This window comes from Sceloporus undulatus, chromosome 1 (genome assembly GCF_019175285.1).
Source record: "Sceloporus undulatus isolate JIND9_A2432 ecotype Alabama chromosome 1, SceUnd_v1.1, whole genome shotgun sequence".
Lineage (NCBI taxonomy): Eukaryota > Metazoa > Chordata > Lepidosauria > Squamata > Phrynosomatidae > Sceloporus > Sceloporus undulatus.
The window spans coordinates 249,995,308-250,018,781 of NC_056522.1; the positions used below are offsets into that span (position 1 = coordinate 249,995,308).

General features: G+C 41.7%; 1 protein-coding gene across 3 annotated transcripts in view; it reads left to right on the top strand.

Moving 5' to 3' along the window:
- Positions 1 to 411: 411 nt before the first annotated feature.
- Positions 412 to 23,474, top strand: part of CFAP65 (cilia and flagella associated protein 65) — a 56,121-nt gene continuing 33,058 nt past the window's right edge. Inside the window, exons 1-13 of one of the 3 annotated variants that reach the window (XM_042445881.1) lie at positions 412 to 592; positions 2,861 to 2,943; positions 3,398 to 3,573; positions 4,515 to 4,617; positions 5,750 to 5,916; positions 8,285 to 8,481; positions 9,790 to 9,935; positions 15,157 to 15,379; positions 16,071 to 16,336; positions 18,852 to 19,052; positions 19,601 to 19,963; positions 20,541 to 20,678; positions 22,770 to 23,015. In XM_042445881.1, the coding sequence (XP_042301815.1) occupies positions 424 to 592; positions 2,861 to 2,943; positions 3,398 to 3,573; positions 4,515 to 4,617; positions 5,750 to 5,916; positions 8,285 to 8,481; positions 9,790 to 9,935; positions 15,157 to 15,379; positions 16,071 to 16,336; positions 18,852 to 19,052; positions 19,601 to 19,963; positions 20,541 to 20,678; positions 22,770 to 23,015 (2,478 nt within the window). In that variant the 5' untranslated portion in view covers positions 412 to 423. Of the gene's footprint in view, positions 593 to 1,570; positions 1,643 to 2,860; positions 2,944 to 3,397; positions 3,574 to 4,514; positions 4,618 to 5,749; positions 5,917 to 8,284; positions 8,482 to 9,789; positions 9,936 to 15,156; positions 15,380 to 16,070; positions 16,337 to 18,851; positions 19,053 to 19,600; positions 19,964 to 20,540; positions 20,679 to 22,769; positions 23,016 to 23,474 lie in introns of those variants that run through there. The other 2 variants (XM_042445882.1, XM_042445883.1) reach the window with 2 other exon arrangements.

The following is a 23,474-nucleotide window of genomic DNA, read 5'->3' on the forward strand; positions in this document are numbered from 1 at the left end:
CTTGTAGTCCAGCGAGGCCTAAGGCTGAGCTCCTTGGCTGAGGAGGATTCCAAATACCTTTCCTTAGACTGCATTAAATCCCAGAGTGCAACAGGAGGGGGCAGCCGGAGCAGCGGGAGTGGAATAATAGTAACAGCAGCACTATAAGAGGGCAGTGTGGCAATCTGGTAGTATGACTCTTGTGTGTGCCTCCAAGGCCAGATTGGATCAAGAGGCTTGCCATTGCTTTCCCTTGCTGCTATGCTTCTTAATGCCTCCCAAGGCCTTTCCTCCTCCATCTTTCCTTGCATTTCCTTCCCTTCACCTGAAGGGGCGCTCTTCCCTTTCCTTCCCAACCACCGCTTCCCAAGCCACGCCCCCATTGACGCCGCCCCCTCCAGGGCCACTTTTTTCTTCTCTCTCTTGCTAACAACCGCCAGAGGAATGTCCCTCCTCGTCTGCCGTAACTGGTTGCTGGAGGCAACGTCCACGCGGCTTCGCATCCCGTCCCCATGGCGACGCAGCCGCCGATTCGCATTCCCCACCGCAGCCTTTGTAAGGCCTTCCTTTCTGGGGCGGCGCCGGTGTCAGGGGCCTCGGTTCCAGGTCCCAGGTGAGGCGGCGGCGGCGGCGGCGGGGAGGCGCGGGGAAGGCAAAAGGGAGGACACGAGCCGATAAAGCGCTGATAAGAATATAAGTCTATGCTTCCTACTCCTGCTCCGAATGGAGGACGTGAAAGGAAAATGGAGGACGTGGCCCAAGGAAGAGCGAAAGAAGCTCCGTGCTTCTTAGTCGGGCTCCCAGTGGAGGGCATTTCAGAAACCCCGGGGACACGATGCTTACAAACGCTCCTCGCAGAAGTGTAAAGCCATCATGCTTCTTCCTCCTGCCCAGAATAGGGGCAGGCAAGGGAGAGGGGAGGGAGGGTCATGTGGCCCATCAGTGGAAAGCTGAAACCACCCACAGACAGGCAAATGCCATGCTTCTTAGCCATGCTCCAAGTGGAAGATGTCTTGAAACTCCTCCCGGGCAGAAGGCTGGGATGTAGGACATGTCCTGGGAAAGGAGGAGGACGTGCCTGTTGCTCCCTCTCCCTCCCTCCCTCCCCTGGCCCTGGCCCTCCTGCTTCCCTCCCTCTTGCAGGACCTGCCTCCAGGATGCTCTGCTGCTGGCCTGAAGGCGGCCAACTCCAGCCACTCCTTCAACACTGGAGAAATAACTGCCACGGGTCCCTCCTACAGGATCCTGGGATTTGTAGTTTGTTGAGGCAGAGGAGGCTAGGGACCGGTAAAACTACAAATCCCAGGGTGCCATAGAAGGGGGTTCTGGCTAAAGGCCTTGTTGTGTCGTCTCCCTCAAGTTGACAGAGGCTCATGGCGGCCCTGTGGGTGAGGCCTCTAAAAACACCCCCCACTGGTTTGGCCAGAGTGACCGGGCGCCCTCATTTCCCAGGACGTGTCCTACATTCCTGGCTTTTGTCCAGGAGGGATTTCAAAGCGGCTTCCATTTTGAGGATGACTAAAACGCATGGATGTAAAGAGATCTTGCAGCACTTCTGAGACTGAAAGAAAGCAATGGGCAGCATGAGCGTTTGTAGAGCAGCCTACTTCCTCAGAGGCACTTGGCAAAGTGGAAGCCAGGCCCAGGCATATATATGGCATTGGTATGTGAGGATGCCAATACAAATTACTAATCCGTTGTGTATGGTCATTAGTGCACAAAGGCATACGAATTGGTCTTTGGGCCTGGAGATGAACTGGCAGATCCAGATTTGCAATGGGACTAGCCTGGGGTGAGGAATATAGATGAATGTAGGGCACCCCATGAGGATGGGGTCAGATAGTGTTGAAATGTGTGTAGTCTGTCAGGAAACAATTGTCTTTGTTCAATCCATTGCTGAGGGACTGTAGTTTGTGGATGAATTCCAATTCTGCTGTTTCTCTTTCCAGTCTACCTTTGTAGTTCTTTTGTTCAAAGACTGCTGTTCTGAGGCCTGAGATGGAATGCCCAGGGAGATTGAAATGTTCTGCCACTGGTTTTTGTGTATTCCCTTTCCTAATGTCTGATTTATGTCCATTTATCCTCTGTTGCAGGGACTGGCCTGTTTTCCCAATGTAGAGTGCTGAAGGGCATTGCTGACATAGTATAGCATAGATCACATTTGAGGATTAACACGTGAAAGCCCACCTTATATTGTGGGTGATACCATTAGGTTTTGTGATGACATTTCCTGGATGAATGTGCGGGCAGAGTTGGCATCTTGGTTTGTGGCAAAGCTTAGTGCTTGTGTCCCCATCTGTGTTGTCCTGCAGGTGAGTACCTGTTTGAGGTTTGCAGGCTGTCTGTAGAGGAGTAAAGGTCTGGCACCAAGGGCCCTGGAAAGAGCGGCATTATTGTCCAGAATGGGTTGTCGTTCATTGATGGTGCGCCTGAGTGGTCCCAGTTGGGAGCTGTATGTGACTACTATTGGGATTCTGTCATTTTCCCTCTTCATTTTGTTCTGTAATAGATCACATCTTGCCTTGTTTATTTGTTTTTTCACTTCATGTGGTGGGTACTGTAGTTTGAGTTCAGCATCCCTGCCTTGTGGGTCTGAGCAGATGTGATTGTATCGGACAGCTTGGCTGTAGACTATGGATCTAGTGGGATGTTCAGGGTGGAAGTTGGAGGCATGTAAGTATGTGTAGCAGTCTGTTGGTTTGTGATATAGTGTGGTGCTTATCTGTCAAATTTATTATTATTATTATTATTATTATTATTAGAGTTAAGGATTTTACTGCTAAAAGAATAGACTTTCCTAGGGAATAACCCTCTTCTCCCACTCACAGCTTTGATGCTCTACAGTTTTCTGGATACTTAACATATTCCTTGGTTTTCTCAGGTGTAAAGATGCTCAGTCACATAAACAGATACACATCCAGCTCAGACCCCCTTCAAAGGCTCTGTCATGGTGGTACAAAGAAGGTCAGTAATCTTTGTGACTCAGATGGTAAAAGACTTCTCACTGCTCTCATGCTTGAAATGCTGAGCAATGTACTTTCAGCTGATACTATCTTTGCCCAGTGGTGGGAATAGTGCAGTCACCACAAAAAAATCAGGTGGAATAAAAAGCTTTTTTGTGGCTGAGAATAGTCTCTGGGGGGGGGGGTACAATTCCAAAATACTAAGTGTGACTAGAAGTGACTTCAGCCACTAGAAACATCAGTTCTGGTTGCTGAAAATGGTGCCAGTGTGGCCCATATGAGGTCAGGAGGTACCAAAAATAGCCCTTGATATGTGTCCATCCCTGTTTTAGCTCTTCCACAGTAATTGGGCATAAACACTGGCATAGGCATATTTCTCTTTGGGTACATATGAATAACTTGCTCTCCTGATACTACCATGCTGGGCTACAACTTGCTTGCCTTTATTTCTTCAGAAGCTGGTGGTGTCTGTGCAGAGATCAGAGTCTATTGTAAGGAAAACCAAGTGTACTTTCTGGGGTATTGAAGTAGCTGAGACTCTCAACTGGCAAGGATGGTGTCTGGGAAGAGAATTCACCAAACACTTAAGTTTGAGAAATGTGTGTCTGAAGCCCCAAAAATTGAAGTTCAGGTATGTAGGTCATATTAGAGGTAAGAGGAGCTGTTCTCCATTTGGCATCTTCCTTTTCCTGGGTTCATAGCGAGAACTGGTGCTCATTAAAGCTTACTCACTCAATCCACTTTAATAAAATACTGCAGATACAATATATGTTTCATTTCAAACTGTTCCACTATTTCAAAACACACACTTTTATACATGCATTATGGGGGTCTGCTGAATTCAGATCCCATTGTTTGGTTATTATACAACCATATCCTGTTCAAATCTACTCAAAAAGAGTACCCAAAGATTTCAAGGGGAGACATGTGTAGGACTCACATAGCAATAAATACATATTATCACTTCTTTAAACAAGGCTACCAACTCCGTCAGATTGCTTGGATCTTTAGACTTTTTGTGTGCTTTTCAAAAAACTTTTTTTTAGCTTCCTTACTGTATTGTGTATGTTTTTTTATATATGCAGCAATTCTAATTATCATCAGCAGCATTTAAATATTATTAATATTGGCCAGGTTCCTGACAGATGTACATTGCTGACATGTAATGCTACCGTGCTAGTGAACTGTGATTATGCACAAGGTACTGTTCAAAATGTCCCATTCCACAGTACAGGCTCCCATTATACAACAGGGGATCCCATTACGCATTGGGATACATTGTGCAACAGCCATGCCCCTGACTCTAGTTGTGCAATGGTTCCAGTGGCACAGCTCTGTCTCCCATCCCCTCTTATGAATAAAAACATTGTGCAATGGTGCAGTTCACCTTTATGCAATTGTAAATTGGTTTATGATAACGTAACTACCCAATTGGAATAGCAGCCATTCTCTTTATAATACTATTTTAATGATTGTTATATTTGTCTGATTGTTAAAATTTTGTATTCACCATTTTTCTTATGTCGAACAAAATTTATTCTACATTTCATGGTCCTTTACTTTTTCTTCCAGACCTCCTACTACACGTTTCTTCATTACCATCTTCCCCCAGCCAATTATTTTAAGTCCTGGGATGTCTATAACTTTGCCTATCATCTTCCGCCCTTTGGAGAAGGTATAGTGGGATTATTTACTCCTCTTCCAGAATCACCAATATAATTGTGTATCACACTGGTACCCCCCCCCCCCCAACCCCTTTCTCTGACTTAGCAAAGAAAGAGAGAGAGAGAGATGGATATGGAACTGACTGACCTGTGCAGAGATTGAGATGTTGTGGTGCTCCTTCTTGGACTTGTAGGTCCTGCTGTTTCTCAAAATTTATTCTTGCTTAGCTGTCACAGATACATGCGTTCCAATTAAGGCTTTCCTTTTCACATTACTGGAAAGAATCGAAATCTTGGAAAAGCACTGGAGGGTCTCTTAGGTAAAGTAAGAATACCGATATATTGGTTATAGTACAATGCAATCTAACTGTATTGAACACCATTCTTCAAGGGAAAGATGGTGTAAAAATCCAATAAATGAATTTTTAAAACGTCCTTAATATTTACAGCACCATTAAGGTTACTTGCTATCTGCATGAACCTCCCCAGTAAAGCTCCTATTATAAAAGATAAAGCAAACATTAAAAACCTAACCCTTAATGAACTATGGGTGACATTTTTTCCTGGGCTCAGTTTAAAGGATTGGTAACAAGCTCTGAAGCCCTGAATGGTCAGAGAACACCTTCGCTTGATGATTTCTTAAAGACTGGCTTTGGGAGCACTCCTCTTTGGGCCATTAACTAAATGTTGGTTGGAAGATAACAGAAACAGGGTCTTCATGGGGGAGACATCACACTTGTAGAATTCTTTCTCTCAGGAAGTTCATCAAACTCCCTTTCCATTTTTAGATGGTACTTGAAGACTTTTTTTCCTGTCTTGCATTTTACAAAGTCTGCCATTTTTATTGTTTGCTACTAATTTTAGTTGTTGGATGTGAATTCGTCTTTTGTTTGTTTTCAGGGCTGCCATATGCTTATTTTTACATTAACTTAATATTGTACAGTATTGTTTTGTTTTAAGCCACTTTGGAAAAAGTATTTGCAAACTGGGGCAGAAACAATTTAAATAAATAAATAGATCCAATAACGGCCAGTAAGTCAGTCCTCTACAAATCTTTCAGGAAGCATGAATCCTGCTAAAAGTGGTCTGCCTGTTTTCATTTGGCATAAAAGAGGTGTTCATTTTGATTGTCTTCTTATGCAGAAGGAATATGAAGACAGCATTCTCTTTGAAAAACAAGAGGGAGAGTTCTCTGTTGCACTTCATGCCAAGCTACCACACCTTGACCTGCTTTTTCCAGACAGCATCCAACTTCCTGCATGTGCTGTTCATGATTATACGGAGGCCTCTTTTACTATGTATAATGATGGGTGAGTGTGCTTATCTGTAGCATTTGGAGTTGCTCACTTTCTGGATTTAGGATGAGATCTATTTTATTCCAGTTGGTCATGATAAGAGATGCCTGCATTACAGCCACAACATCTGCACTGCAGCTGCTTTGTATGAAATCTTTATAATGGCTGTTTGATTATGCCTTTCCTTGTCCTTCCCCATCCCTTTCCTCTTTTCTTTCTCCATCCCTTTCCTTTTAGTGAGCCTCAAAGGAGAGATTCTCTTGTTTTTACTAATTTGCAAGTTCCCGAAGAGCAGGATGTAAATGAGTTAAATAAATACATATTAAATAATGCATACAATGAACCATTCCTATTGCATTCATAATTTTTTCCCACCTACTAACTGAAACCCAACTGTTGCCACTAATTTCTTAAAAGGATATTGTAAGCCAGAAGTTACCAACTTGTGCTCTGAGGAGCCCTCAGGGCTCCGCGTGCACTTCCCAGATGCTCCGTGGCCTCTCCAGGAAAATGAAATAAATAAAAGTTGAATGAAATTAAAAAAATAAGAATATATTATTTTATATTCTTATATAAAAAATAAGAATATATCCATATATGTGTGTTTGTGTGTCACCCATAGTTCATTAGTGGATAGATTTTTAATGTTTGCATTTTATCTTTTATAATGAATGTATTCTAATATAAAAGATAAAGCAAATATTAAAAATCTATCAGTTAACGAACTATGGGTGACATTTATTCTTGGGCTCAGTTTAAGGATTAATAACAAGCTCTGAAGCTTATTAACACCATTAACTTGTAAGACATAAGGTAGGCCTCTTAGGGGCTTTGCCATAGAAAGAAGGGCTCCCCAAATCAAAAAGGTTGGGAACCCCTGCTTTAAGTAGTTGTGGATGGGGTGTTAGCAAGATCTGGAGAGCTGTTAGTACCAACAATGGAAGATGATAGGTTGATTTGGCCCATGTGTAAACATTTCCATGATTTTATTCTTGTTGTGTGCCTTCAAGTCATTTTCGAGGTAAGGTGACCCTAAGACAAACCTATCACTGGGTTTTCTAGGCAAGTTCCTTTATAGTATGCTTCTTCAATTTCAGTGTCCTTTGTTCAGGAGATAACATGGTAGAAGATTCAAAGAGCAAGTTTAAACCCATAAAATATACAGTAGCATAATTTCTGAACAATTGCCTAAGAAGTCCCCTGTGCAAATCTTGTTACTGCCATGAACTGACTAGGTAGCCCTATATGCAAGCCTCCATTTAGGTAAGCACCCCCAACAGCCAATATGGAGATGGTAGTTTATTTTATCAGATATTGATATTCAGATAGTGAAATGTTGAACACCAAATGCTAAATGTTATATATCACTCCATAATTAGTTTTTTAGACAAATTGTTTGAGTTGGCTTGCTAATATTGGGATGTTCCATCTCTAGCTATTTCTGGGTCCCTTTTGATATCCAAAGCTATAACTGGATTTTGAGGCACTGAAAGAACCCAGCTCTGAAAAGTCAAATAATATATCTTCTTTGAACAAGTCTATTCCTCAGACAAAGAGTTAAGGAACCGGGCAGGCATATCACTGAGAAATAAGGAGTTATCAGAAGTCCCCATGATACAGACTCAGGAGGCATAAGGGATTGAATAAAAAAGAGGATTCCAAAAGCACTGGAAGAAATGTTTGTCACAGTAGTTTCCAGAGCAGGAAAGGATCAAGGAAAAGTACCAAGGATGAAAAACTGTATCCAGTGTTGGAAGCAGGAGAAATGTAATATGGCCTGTGGTCAGATAACTGAAACTAGCAGGGCATAGGTTGGAAGCTAAGTGATAAGTCTTGTCAACTGCAATGTAGCAATCAGTTTAGACCTAGCTAGTCTCCTTTAATTCTGTGATCAGGTTTAGTAAAATGTTGCAGTGTTGACTGAGGCTGCATCCACACTGCAGAAGTAATCTGGTTTTACACCGCTTTAACTGTCCTGGCTCAATGCTATGGAATTCTGGGAACTGTAGTTTGTTGTGGCCCCACACAACAAAGTTCGGTTCCCAGAATTCCATAACACTGGGCCAGGGAAGTTAAAGTGGTGTCAAACTGAATTACTTCTGCACTGTGGATGTAGCCTGAGTTAGCCCTCATTGCTGAGATCAGAATGACTAATGCCTTCTGTTTCAAGGCATGCGCTACTCAGGGCATGGAAGAACTCTGTGTTTTGCATTATCTGCTTGCCAAGAAACAAGATAAAACACAACATAAATACTCAAATGCATGTCTGGTTTTATATGATTCAGGCAATAGGATATATTATCTTGTCACATACTTTCCCAATACAGTACTTTGAAATAAGGTCTCTTCCCATGATTTGATTTTTAGTGTCTGTTTCTTCTAGGGATCTGCTGACTTGTTTTAGCTGGGAGGTGCCAAGCCCTTTCTCCCTTCTGCCTACCCGTGGCATATTGGATCCAGGAGAAAAGTGCACAATGAAAGTGATTTTTCAACCTGTCGTGGCTCTTGTGTATGATGTATCAGCAATATGCAATTTTGGAGATACTCGGGAGAAGAAGGCCATCAGGCTCAAAGCTGTTGGTGAGGACTCTTGAAACAAGGGCACCCAACAGAGGTCTTAACATTAGGTTTTGTTTATTCTGTTTCCTTCTATATAGGTTCATCTACAATACTGGAACACCATGTGAGGCACGTGATATGTGTTCCTGTTTTCCTTTTTTGCATGGTGTCTTAACACTTGGATGTTCCTAATTGTTAGGTGGAGATGTTCCTAACAATTGGGAATATCCAAGTGTTAAGATACTTAGCACTTGCAAAATTTGATCCTATTTTGACTTGCTTGGCTCTTGCTTTCATAATTTTTATAAATTGCCACATAGACTATGCATCTGCTTAAAATGATACCTTCTGTTGTTTGCCTTCAGGTAATTCCCGATTTATGGCCACCCTATCACTGGGTTTCCTTGAAAGAATTTGTTCAAAGGGAATTTCCCCTTGCCTACCTTTAAGTCTGAGGGAGTGTCACTTATCCAAGGTCACCCAGTAGGTCTCCATGGCCAAGAGGGGAATAGAACCTTGGTCTCCAGGGTCATCATCCAACACTCAAACCACTCCACTATGCTGGCCCTCTAATGATACTTAAAAAATCCTTGTGCTTCTTGCTGAACGTTTAGATACTTTCTATGGAAAACTGAGCACAATTGTAAAGCAATGTGTTCTTTTTCTGAACATCTCTGATGAAAGTACATCTAACTCCAAAAAGATTCATGGAACAAATAATCCCAGACCAGCCCTACATTCTTCAAAGGAAAATCTTCATCTTGCACAATAATGACCACATTCTCCACTGATATGGTTTCACTTCATTTTTATGGGAAGTCTTATGCTTCTTGTTTTCATGTGATTCATTCTTGATGGTCCCTAATGAATCTGATGAGCTGAGCATTGTGCGAAAGGCAGATTACCAGTCCCAGAAAAAGACGGCTTCCAGGTAGCTTGGGGGCATGGCATACAGGCGACATATGCCCCCAAGATGCAAGGGCCAGCTTCTGGGCACTCTGGTGGTGCAGCGTTTACATGCCACGTGCCGCCAGATCACCTTAAAGCCGACTTCCTGCCACGGCGGGGTGAAAAAGCAGGCTTTTGGCCAGCACAAAAAGGAGCAGCTGTTTGCCGCTCCTTTTTCAGCTGGCAAAAAGGTGGATTGGGGTTGCGGCATGAGCTCCCCACAGTCCCAACGTGGCTTTGTCAGGAGAGGCTTGAAGCCTCCCCTTTGGGGGCGGTCTGTTTCACCCTTAAGTCTGGGATTTTGGTAGGGTGAAACAAATTTCTTAACCTGCATACTTTGAGGTTGCATATTAAATGTTTTCTTTTCTTTTGTTCCTGCAGCTAAATATCCCCACCTGCTGGTCAATGTGCCTGAAGACTCTTGTGAAGATGCTCAGCTTCAAAATTTTCGGGATGTGCTCTCTTTTGGGTCTGTTGCTGTTGGCAGCACTGTGGAAAAATATGTGGATATCTTCAATGTCTCTGTGGTACAGAAAGCTGATCATTGAATTTGAAGTAGATAACCACATAACCTAGATGCTTGCTTACATGTCCAAGAATACATGTTCAAGTTGTGTTTTGTCTGTGCATACTGTATACTTATATTTTACCTCAGTGGTTCTCAGCACTTGTCCTCTAGACCTTTTGGACCTCAGCTCCTGGAATCCCTGACCGTTGGCCATACTTGCTGTGGCTCCTGATAGTTAAAGCTCAAAATATTTGGAGGACCAAAGATTAAGCATGACTGTTACAGAAAAATTTCCAACCACTTAGTGATAGTGAAGTATGTTCTTGGCATGTTTTGATCAGGATGTAAGACATATGATGAAGCAACCAAATGACGGCTGGCATCTTCAGAGAATGCATCTTGGGGCCATTCTCTGAAGATGCCAGACACAGATGCTGGCAAAATGTCAGGAATAAACTCTTCTAGAACATGGCCACATAGCCCGAAAAACCTACCAAAAAAATGTATAAGTACTTAACCAGAACCATGTCAAAGACAATTCATAAGGTCACTTTATGGGCTTATTTTTCATTCTGCATTGATTTCATCTTCTTACATTTCCACTGTTTCTATTCTTATCCTACTCCTTCAAGACTCTATTCCACTGGTCCTTCAGATTTCACAGACTGATATGTTACTGATGTCCTGTTTACTCATGAACATATATGGTGTATTTATATTGTAGAAATAATGCAGTTTGACACAACTTTAAGTGCTGTAGCTCTGTGTTATGGAACCCTGGGATTTGTAGTTTTACAAGGTCTTTAGCCTTCTCTGCCAAAGAGTGCTGGCGCCTCTCAAACTATGGATCCTAGGATTCTGTAGGATGGAGCCATGGCAGTGTAGGTGTACCCTGAACAGTCCTGAGAAGGATAATAAAGCTATCTAGGAAGTTCCTTAGAATAACTAGTTAGGAATTGTATTCAGTGTTCATTAAACCGCACATAAGTTGACCTCAGCATACCATGGTCTACTATTAGGATTATATATGTATGCTGTTTTAAATAAATGCTGGTAGTCTGCTTGCTTGTGTAAATCCACAAAGCAGAAGTATCCTGCCATATAAGGCACAACTGAGTAAGCATTATTGTTTAAAACATTAAATGTGCCTTGCTAACTCATACAATGGTGGTAGGATTGTGTGCTCCTGTGAGGGAAGAGGCTATGCTGATGGCAAAACTGCTACTAGTAAGATCTTTTATGTCAGACAGACTTTCTGAGGAGCCAGATTAAATGTGCCAAACAACTACTGGGCGGCAGCAGTAGTGGATGGTGACACTGGCAAAGGATCTCTCACAGATAACAGCAGTGGCACCATAACTCGCACTTGTTAGTACTGCACAGAAGGAAGCATGGTAAATACCTTTTGAATGTGTTTTACCACAAAAACTCTATGATGAGACATTCCACTGTGAAAGAAGAGATAGTCAAGAAATTGGCACTCCCAGGTCGGAGGGCACTCAGTCATCTACTGGGGTGCAGCGGAGAACAACTACGAGTAACACTGTGGCTAATGACTAACCTGGACTGAAGCCTAAAGAACATTCAGGGGTTGATGTGCTCTAAGGTGAAAGGAAAGTCCAAAACTGCACAGTGCATATTATAGGTATATGGAATGTGAGAACCATGAATCAGGGGAAGCTGGACATAGTAAAACAAGAAATGGAACGTATGATCATCTCCGTACTTGAGGTGAATGAGCTAAAGTGAACAGGAATGGAACATTTTCTGTCAGAGAATTACACAGTGTTTTACTCAGGAAATGAAAATCTAAGAAGAAATGGGGTGAAGAGTGATGTAGCAAAAGCAGACAAAGTGGGAACTTGTTAGCTGCTCAGGTTTGGTTCCAGGACCTCCCGAAGATACCAAAATCTGTGGATGCTCAAGTTCCATTATATACAATGATATAGTATAGTGGGCCCTCCCTTTACACGGGGGATCTGTTCTGGATCCTCACATATAAGGGGAAATCCGCGTATGCTCGCGCCCCATTGGAAACAATGGGGCACATGCACACAGTAGTGCGGTGGTGTGCGCACCACAGGCATGTGTGCCATTCCTTCTATCGTACAGCTTCCGCATAAGCTGGAAGCCGCGTATAATGCACCCATGTATGGTGTGGGCCCCTTATATTAAATGGCAAAATCAATGTTTGATTTTGGGATTTTAAAATAGATATTTTCAAGCCGTGGATGAATATGGAGGGCTGACTGTAAAGCAAAGTCTGACTGAATATCAGTAAGACCTGAGGGAAAAAGCCATCCATATAACCATAATCTGAGTTTATGCTCTAGCTACAGAGGCAGAAGAAGAAGAAACTGAAAGATTTTGTGCTGGAGTCCAGGAGAAAATTGATAATGCACCAAAATAGGACATTGTTAATCGTAAACTATTGGAATGCAAAAGTAGGAAATTGAGTAGAATCAGATTGTAGAAAAATTTGGGGACAGAGACAGAGAGAATTACTAAAATAACCAATGCTGAGAAATACAAGATGGCAACAAAAAGGAAGGAGACATCTTCCACAAGATCCAAGAAATCAAAGGGAAATTTAAACCAAAATGCTATGACTATCATAGGAACATATATGACCAATAAAATAAAAAAGCATGAGCCAGTACTGAAGAACTATATAAAAGAGATGAAAGGGTGACAGGTTCATTCAAGGAAGAACCATTTGAAGATGAACCTACAGTTTTAAAAAAGTGAAGTGGGAGCTGTACTCCGAGCACTTGGGAAAAAGAAATCACCAGGAACAGATGGCATACCAACAGACGTGCTTCATGCTATAGAGGTAGAGTCTACAGTACTTTAATTCTAACTAAAATCTAGCAACAAATACGGAAATAAAACACTGGTCCACAGACTGAAAATGCACAATATATATTCCAATCCCTAAGAAAGGGGACACCAGGGATTACAATAACTACACAAGCAGTGCACTAATTTCTCATGTAAGCATAGTGATGCTCTACAGCAATTCTACAGCAAAGACTTTTACCATATATTGAGTGAGAAATACCACGTGTCCAAGCTGGATTCTGGAAAGGAAGAGGCAGTAAGGATCATATTGGAAATATACACTGGATAATGGAGCGCAGCAAAGAATTTCAGAAGAAACTCAGCCTGTGTTTTATAGATTATTATAGCAAGGCCACTGATTGTGTAAATCATGAAAAACTTTGGCTCGCTCTTAAAGAAATGGGTGTGCCACAGTATTTGATAGTCCTGTTGTGAAACCTGTACTCAGGACAAGAGGCTACTGTTAGGATAGAATATGGAGAAACAGAATGGCTTCCAATTGGCTATAGGTCAGGCAAGGCTGCGTTTTATCACCTTTTCTGTTTAAGTTGTATGCTGAACATACATATGTTAAGCAGGATTAGGCTTGGAAGAAGGAGTTGTGCATAATAGAAGAAGGAACATTAACAATTTAAGATATGCTTATGACACTGTACTGCTAGTCAATAATACTGTAGCAAAGACTTTGAATGATTACTGAAGAAAGTCAAGGAAGAAAGTGGAAAGGCAGGTTTACAGTTGAACATTAAAAAAACAAAAATAATGACCACAGCTTATTTACCTAACTTTAAAACAAACAATGATGATATTGAAATAGTTCAGGATTTTCCTCGGGTCAGTAATGAATCAGAATGCATACTGCAGTCAAGAAATTGGTAGACCTTGAAAGGGCAGTTATGGATGGATAGACTCACTCAAGGAAACCACAGCCTTGAGTCTGCAAGCCTTGAGTAGGGCCGTTGCTGATATGGTGACTTGGAGGACTCTCATTAGTAGAGTCACTATAAGTTCAAGTCAACTTGATGGAAATTAACAACAATAAAAACAACTCATACAAAGTTAGTGCTCTCCTGTTTGCAAGAATCCCAGCAACTGGCAATGGATTCTACTTTTTACTGAGGAGTTGTTTGATACTCAACATTTTTTAGTCTAGTTCTACTGACAGTGAGTTGTTTCATTTATATTAATGTTTCTTAGTCCTGATTGTTAGAATGGATAGAAGTGAAATTTGCTGCTCTTTAGAGTGGTCTTGATGACTCTTAAGAATCAGAAGCAAAGTGTTAGGAGATTTGGTGTGGGTATCTATCAACAATGGAAGCCTTTGTCCTTTAGCAGAGGATGTTGGAAAGGAAGGTGAAATCTAGCAAGATTATCAGCATATATAAGGTTAACTTAGCCATTATAAACTTTAGGATTTAACTGTAAACATTTCACTTTGTAATTTATTGAGATTTATTGAGATTTGTTTGACCATCATACCACTTCCAGCAAAAAAATTCAAAACAGTTACACAAATGGGAACTTCCTTTAAATGCTCACAGTAGATGGCATAATATTTCCTTGGGAATCCTGAGACTTCATATACCAGGATGGGCAGCTGTATGTGTTTGTGTGTGTATGTAGGGGGGGTTGTTGGGGTGACACTCCAAACACAGTTTCCACATACACCCCAGGTTCAACCAGTCCCTTCTGGGGAAACTGGAAGTAACTGGAAGATTTTTCAGAAATGGAGTTTGGACTTCAAACCAAGTGCAGGCAAGGGAAATGAGGTAGGAAGTTTTAGGCTTAAATTGTATCCCCTAGTGGTTTCTAGAGGTGAAATTCTCCTTTTAGTGATATTTACACACACATACACATGATAGAGGGATGCCTGAGAGGAGTCAGGGGTCACAGAGATGGTCTTCAAGGATGGCACTGTTTTTCCCATCTCGTAGTACACTGTGAAAAAGGTTCAGTTGTCAAGAATGGGAAGATTCTGAATATAACTTCTTCTGAAGACACTTGTTGACAGGATGGATCTGTCTTCTGAAAAATCCTCAGGTCAAGCCACATAAAAGGGCAAGTAGATACTCATGAGTTTCCATTCTGACAGTCTTTGATATGCCTTTGCAGTATACCCTGTATTACAGATCCAGGGCCACAGAGGACTCCATTGAATCTCCCTCACAGTATTTTATTCCCCATATCTATTGAATATGGTAACTCAGAAACTAAGCCTATTAATCTTCTTGATGCACCTGGCTTTTTCAAAGGGGATTGTGAGTAGCTTCCATGGGAATTAAGTAATGGCTTCCTTATGAAAGAAAACATATGTTTCACTTCTGTTAATTTTGCTGCAAAATGCAAGGAACCTTTGTACATCTCAGTGAGGGATGTAACCCTGTTTTATCTCTTGACAGGTCAGTGCTCCATTTACCATTGACAGATCAAAGGAAGGAGCACACCGTGATCCTGTCTTTTCCTGTGATATTGTGCAAGCCACTGCTCCAGCTCGTGGGTCATCAGTCATCCCTTTTCATTTTAGCCCACATACTGTAGGCATGAAAAGTGTCGACTACTTCACTGTTTCGCCTTGTGGGAACAACACACATTCTGTGCTAAAAGTGACAGGATCATGCAAAGGTAATTGACACTGAAAGTCTTTTTGCATCTCCATGCTGAATAAAAGCAAAAATACTGGTATTTAACTCCTGATCCCAGCTGTCTTGGGATACAGAATATTGCTGGATATTAGATATGCAAGAGGTTGTTTCCTGATGGGCTGTTTACATTCTTACTGCCACATTTTGTGCTGAATATCTCTTTGAAGTTGCCTTTGCAGACTATAGTAAATCATGACCAGACATTATTATTTTGGGTCTCCCTTCATCCCGGTTCTTGTAATCATCCCTCAACTGGTGCTGTCTTACAGATTTTGTTCGTTGACAAAACTGTCATCTCCATTATGGATAGAGAGAAATGTTTGCTACAGCCTCCTTCCATTAGCAAACAACATCCTGGCCTTCATGCAGGAAGAGGCTGACCTTATCTGTGTGGGAGGGTCTCTGTTTCTCCATTATATTGTGTAAAGGAGAATGTTCTTAAATATGTTTGGAAGATTATTAGGGCCAATTGTTTTGATAGCAGCCAACAGTTTTCTGTGGGTTTTCAGGCTATGTGACCACATTCTGGAAGAATTTTTCACCTGTAACTGTGGCTGATATCTTCTGAGGGCCAACCTTTGGAAGGGAAAAAAAACTGGGAAGGATTAAGAGCCCCTTCACAATGTCAACAGCAGCCACAGAATGAAAATTGGCTCTATTTGTCATTCTAGGTCCTGAAGTTTTTTTTCAGCATCCCTTTGTCTACTTCAGCTGCATTAATCTTGGGGAATACTTAATACAGCCCTTAGAGATGACCAACAGCTCTGATGTCCCTGCCTACTATCAATTTGACATTGACTGCAAACAGAGTGTCTTTTCCATTGACTCTCCTTGTGGGATCTTGGATGGAATGTCCACTATCACACTGAAGGTGACATTCCAGCCTACCCACCCAATAATTTGCCACCGGCGAGTGGCTTGCCTTATCCATCATCAGGTAAGAGGAGAATGCATCTTCTTTTGAAATAGCCCTCTTGGTTGTGCCCTGAAGTCAAATGCTTGAGTACGTTCCACTGAGATAGTAGGATCCTTTGACTAGTTGTGGAACTTCCTCAGGCAACTCTGTTTATGTGGCATTATTCTCAATTCAGTATCTTTTTTTTAATATTCTGGAGAGTATTTCTTAAACTTGACTAGAAGCACTAGTTTTGATTTGGGCTACTTCATCTCCAAACTCTGTAATGGACAAAGCAGATGACCCTGAAGAGGTGGTGAGAGCCAGATTGGGGCTGTGGCAATTGCACACTGCGGCCCCAATCCGGCCAGCTTCCATCCCAAATAGGAGTGGAAAAAGTCTGCTCCTATTTGGGGTGGAAAAAAGCTGCCCCTTTGCCTCTAGAGCCAGCTTTTCACCAGCTCTGGGGCAAGTGTCGTCTGAACACCATGCCCCCAAGCCAGCAAGAAGCCAGCTTTACTGGGACATCTGTTTTTGCTCCATGTCTGCAGGTAGTGTTGAGTCTCCCCACACTATCGGGTTTCATCCCTTGCCCACCATTTCTAGTAGTTCAGGTTTTGGAAACCTCAGATCCTGGGGTCCCAGTCCTCCTGTCACATGATACCACTATTTAGTGGTTTCCCAGCTTTTGTACTTTCCCCCATTCTCAAAGTTGACATTCATCTTCTGAGGTTTAAAAACTAGAAGTAAGAGTTTTAAGCTACAAAATACCTACACATCGCTGGATGTTTTGGTCCCAAATCTTTGCCTTTGCCCTCAGTCATTGCTGGATTAGAGTCCTGAAAATGCTGAAACTGAGTTAGGGTGCTCAGACTAAAAGAGTGTTCTTACTTTTCAGTAGCTGTTGTCCCTCTTACTAGACACGTGTTTGATTTTAAATTCCTTATCTATGCTGAGTTGTAAGGAAGAGAAAGGTATCTCCCTAAGACAATTTTATGTATTTATATGGGAGAACAAAGCCAATAGCGCAAGAAGGGCCCTCAGGAAAGTCTTCTCTCATTTACCTAGGGCACCCTGTACTCAGAACAGAAGAAAGATGGTCCTAATGTACATAACTGCTAAATTTGCAATGATCACTATAGTCTGTGAGACCAGTCCAATCTAGGCTGATTGTAATATGGGAGCTGAATGTGCTGGAGAAGAGCATTCAGTGCCTTAAATAAAACTGGTTTATTATTTTTAAAACTTGGACTCCACCTACATAAAAAAAGGCTCAAGGTGGTTTTATAGCAAGAACATTTTCAAACACAGAATCAGTAGAGTATAAAAGAAATGCAAGGACAGTTGTGTTGACTGTAATACAAATCTGAAAACAGCATTAAGGGGATACTTTCATTAGGCCAGCAAAAAAGGCCAAAAATCTTTGTACAAGCTTTGAAAACCACAGATTTCTTCCTCAGGTTGAAAAATTTCAAAATTGTGCAAGGAAGTTGGGGGCAGGAGTGATTATGGTGAAGACATGTAGTCTGAATTTAGGCTTGGGATAGTATGGGAGGAAGGATTTTCACACAGTCAAATTAGGCTCTGAGCCCACTGAACAAGGCAGGCAATAAAAGGCAAGCAAAAATTAAAATAAATTGGTTCTCCATTTAAGAATACCAACCCGCCTACACACTCCTTGAGCATCCAAACCTGTCTACACAGTGCAAAGCTTAAATTCCTCTTTATAGGAAGACAGCAGTGAGTTTCTCAGGTAATCTCTATTTTTCTTACTGCATTAACTGCTATCAAGGAAGAAAGCAGTTAACATAATAAGCACAGAAATCCAGTGAATAATAATACCAGTTCCTAATACAGCAATGAAAATTATTTATAGATAAGCACAACCAGCATAGCAAAGTGCCAATGTAGACATTAATATGGAAAACATTGCTTTACATCCCAGCAAACTTGGACAAGGGCAACACATTATGTTTTATGAGTTATTTTGTTAAGTAGACCAGAATGATTGTTTCAGTCTTTCTCTAAGAAACTGAGATACAAATCATAATAATATAAATGCATATAATGCACTACTTCTGGCTGTGTGTAAGGATTTTTCATGGAATCAATAGGTTAATTGGGGGCAATTTCATGGAGAGTTGGCTCAAGATGTTTTGCTGCCTGAGATACAAGACAAGGTCGAGGTGCACTCTCAGTTCTTCATACAAAAATGAACTCAACTGGCAGCTGAATTTTACTTCATACTAGTGATGGAACATTATTCTCTATTGCACATGAAGACAGCAGACTAGTGTGGAGGGTGCAGGATAGGCATTTTTATCTTCCAACAGAGTGGAAAGGTGGTGGTGGTGGTGGTGGTGATAGCAGGAATGGCTAGCAGTCTTCCACTACTGTTTTCCATCATTTTCTCCTGAAATGGTTGCTTCAGTCTACCTAATGTTACACTTGCAGGCAGTGTTTAAAAGGCCCCCAATAAAAGGGTAATTTGTAGAGCTGTTGATAGTGAAAAGAGTGCACGTGAAGATGGCCATTCTTATGTTTTGGTTCCCTTCAGGACCCATTATTCCTAGATTTGATTGGGACCTGTCATACAGAAACAACGAGCCCAGTTATTCTGACACTGAAACACCTTACCAGGTACAGGACACACATGGCCAGAGGACTGACTTTTTTCTCACCAGACATCTTGGGCACCATGCTGAAGGAAGGCAAGCTTTTGGTGGATGAAAATGGAGCTCTTACACTCCCACCAGAGGTAAATACATGACTGTTATAAGATAAGGGTCAAATATACTTGTAAATAACCACAATTGTAAGGATATGATACGGGAGGGAGGTATTATGAGTAGAGGGTGCCTATCGCAAATTCAAAGCTGCTAAATTTTAGGAGGCTTTAACCCTATCTTTCTTTAGGTTTAAACTTGTAATTTCAGGTTTAACCTTGTAATCACATTTCCAACCTTAATTTTGTAGTTTTTGATATCATAATTTCTGGCAGTTGTATTGATGACTCAAATGTTGTTGTTATGTATTTTGTAATTTTAAAATAAATTTTATAAAAGAAAATAAAAAAACCCCTATCTTTCTGGGCCTCCATCATAATTATTGGCTATTTAGAACTGGAATGTTTCTGGGATTTTGCCTACCCTATGGATGATGACATTTTATCATTTGTTCCCCATCTCTAGTGATATGATATCAACAGAAAAATCTGAAGATAACATTAGCACCCATCAGTTTTGAACATCTAGTTACTTGTATTCTCTTTAGCCGGAATATCTCTTTTTCTTTTTGTCTTTATAGATTCTGGAAGACAAGTCCCCAGAGGAATACCCTAACATTGAGCCCATGGTTGAATATTTCCATGATGGTGTAAGCAGTGACTTCACCATGTTTCCTCCCCATGTCAGCCTTAGCATCAAGGAATTTGATTTTGGCTGTTGTGCAAAACTTAGAGAGGTTGAGCCACTTCCTCTGTGTGTGACCAATCATACAAAGGGCAAAATAACTGTGATATGGACAAAGAAGACAGACAGTCCTTTCCAGGTGATCCCAGAGAGTTGTGACATCCCACCTCTGAAGACAATGGATTTCCGCGTCACCTTCCAACCTCCTCAGCTTAATTCTCTGTATGCATCTGAACTAGAAGGCTTTGCCTTCTACAAGGTAGGTAGTAAACAATGTCAATGATGTTTATGGCACAGGCATAAACCTGTGTGAGTAAACCTGCATTGGTAATAAATTCCCCTGGTCATGAAGATGACCAGAAGAAGTTTGCTCGCTCAGCATCCTTTGGCTTACTTGGTTTGACAGGTATGGGAACTGATGGTAAATACCTGCCTACCCAGTAATAAGTGGGCAAGAGGGTAATTAGTAAAAAATAAAGATAATGTTCAGACATAAGATTTCTGTTTAAGGGCAGATTGTTCCCTTTCTGCTGGGGAAAAAAACTTGCTTGGCAAACCTATGATATGGCATTAAAGCAGTCCAAAGATAAAGCCCTGCTGTGAAGTTGAAGGCTTTCATGGCTGCATCCATACTTTTTTGTGGGTTTTTCGGGCTATGTGGCCATGTTCTAGAAGAGTTTATTCCTGACATTTTGCCAGCATCTATGGCTGACTCCTCCCTACACAAGGTCACATAGTATATAGCCCGAAAAACCCACAATCCTCCCCCCCCATAAAGCCCTGTTGTTGGCATGCCTCTTGTCAGAGCAGTCCTATCTCTTTTCTGTCATTGCCAGGTACTGAGACACTACAGTAACATTGAAGAGTCTGTCACCATGTGCCCATCGTGGAGCTTAACCATCCGTTTGTGTGGACACACTTTTCAGCCTGGGCGGCAACACTTTATCCCACGGTACACCATGGATTGCCATGAGGTTAGATGGATAGCCTTTGTCCCTCTGAGGGGATGTTTATTCTCCACAACAAATTGTTTGCAGATTGGAAGGGATTCCTTTTAAACTTTCACTTGTTTCTATGTGCCAAGAACTATATCCACTTCATTTATTTTCCTCACAGACCTGAGAGGTGAGCATTTGTTGTTCCTCTTTTTATCAAAAGGGAACTAATTTTGAGAAGTCATGCTTAGTCACTTATATCCAGTGGCACGACTGGGGCACAGTTAAGAATCTTGAGCGTGCAGAACTGAAAGTCAATACTTTGTCCACTGGGCCATTTCTCTTATTGCACACCTCCAAATCTGCTTGGAGGCTTGCATTGCATACCTCCCCATGATAAAAGGATTGAAATTTGTTTCTTGCTCATTTCCATCTTCTGTTACTTGACAGGAAAATCCTTTTCTTCTTTGGCAGTTGCCAATCAGGGCTTCCACGCAAGTATTCTTGAGTGGAGACTTAACCAGCTCAATGCCAACAGAGGTCAGCAGAGGACCATCTCCAATAGATACTATTTGCCATTTCCATGGTATTGAAAATGAATTGTCTTGTTTTTATTCTGGGAGTATAGTATGCCAGTTTTAGTCCACTCATACCTAGGCTCATAAGCAGATGCTACTATGGTGTCCTAGGAAGGAGAGAAAAGGCTGGCACAGCTCTATCATGCCTAGGCCCAGATGAAGGCCCCTCCCTTCCATCCCGACTTCTGGCCTCAGAAGGAGAGAAGAGGCAGTGTCTGCTGGACTTGAATATCTCCCACACTACCAGCCCCATTTCCTTTTGTGTCATGTCATGTCTTAGTTGAGAGCCAGTGTGGCATAGTGGTTTGAGCGCTTGACTACAATTCTGGAGACTGGGGGTTGATTCCAGTTCAGCCATGAAACCCCTTGGGCAAGTCACACTTTCTCAGCCTCAGGGGAAGGCAATGGCAAACCTCCTCTGAACAAATCCCACCAAGAAAATTCCATGATAGGGTTACTTTAGGGTCACCATAATCTGGAAAAGATTTGAAGGCATATAACACGTACATGTTGCAATTAGATTGTAAGGTTAAGGGCAGGGAACTGTTTTGTTGTTCTTTTACTTTTAAAGCGTCATGGACAATGATGGTGCTATATAAATAAATAATGATGATTTTAATGATGATGACAATTTATAATCATTTGTATTATACACATGAGGGATCAGAAGCCACTTTTTCTACTGTAACAATGAAGAATTCTCCCCTTCCACATTTGCACATTTATACTTGTACAGGTCTGCATATTTGAACAAAATGGTTCCTGCTTTCATTCTGTGAAAGACATGCATCTGTTGCAATCTGACCATATTTTGGTTTGATCTCGGAGGAATCCTGTACTTACAATATGTAGCCATAGGGACTGTGCACTGTCCTGATGAATAATGTGCTTTTGTGTCACTCATGAAGACACCATCCTCTTGCAGTTTTTGGAACAATATTTTAAAAAGCAATTAATTACCCCTTAAAAAAGAGAGAAAGCAGTGGGAAAAATTCTGACCTCATAAACATGCTGGCTGTTTGGAGATGGAACATTAAAAATACAAAGCGGACCAGATGCCTGTAACATGGGAAGTAGGAGGGATGAAGAGGAAGCACCAATCCGAGTTTGATCTGTAGACTGCATGGATGTCTTTTCACAAAATGTTGAGAAACTTATGCTACCACAGAATAACATACACACACTGCTCTTTGCTAGTGCATCTGTACATAGCTTTACTTAATTCCTCCCTCTGTCCATGTTAATTTCTGTGTGGGTGTAGCATACAAAAGTCCTTAGGGTTGTAATCCATGAATGAAAGTACCCGCTTGGAATTTACATTTTGTGGCTCTCCCCTGTCATATAATAAAAGGGAAAGTAAGGTTAGGTTGTTCACTTTATGGAGTTGATCTTGCAAGGCGAGCTAAGTATTAGGCATTTTATGTTCTCTTCATTGCTTTTCTCGGATGATGCTACAGCCCTCACCACACACATCTTCAGGAAACAGAGGCTGAGAAAAAGGCAAATGCAAGTGGGTTATTTCTGTAAAGCAAAACCTGTTGCTGTGTCCTAGGCCTTCCCTCCAGTGTGCCGGAGCACTACAACATACCGCAGCATGCTATTTTGCAATGTGGGCAGCACAGCAATAAACTTCCACATGGACCGGGAAAAGTGCCCCGCTGTCTTGGTCAAGCCCAGCTGTGGATCTGTTGCACCTGGAACCCATCAGATCTTTCTTCTCTCAACATGCCCAGTGGACACATCCACACAGCACCACATGTTGTCTTTACATCTCAATTTCTGCTCCTCATTCACCAAGGTAGGGATAAGGAGAAGTAGATTCTCTTTTATTTCCACCACACAACCATACCCTGCATCATGTCTACACCAATATAAGATTTTTAAATAATGTTTTAATTTAATGCTGTTTAATGTTTTAGTCAGGGATAGGGAAGTAAAATGGGATATGATACCTGATTCCCACATCCCAAGCCCTCTGTAGGCCAGACAAAGTGAGGAGGACACTTTTAATTTGCACTGCACTTGAAAACATTATGCTTGTTAAATGACATTTCTAGAACTTCACAAATTAAACATTTATTTTGGCAACATTGCCCTTGTACCACCTCCTTATATTATCCCAGTTCTTTCCAGGCTTATCCATGCCAGCTTAGGACCCAGCTCAACTTCCCTGTGAAAGCCTGAATCCATAGAAAACGGAAGTACTCATGATAGGTTCTCCTGGCCCAGGGATGGCGGTGTTTCCACCTTTCCTGAA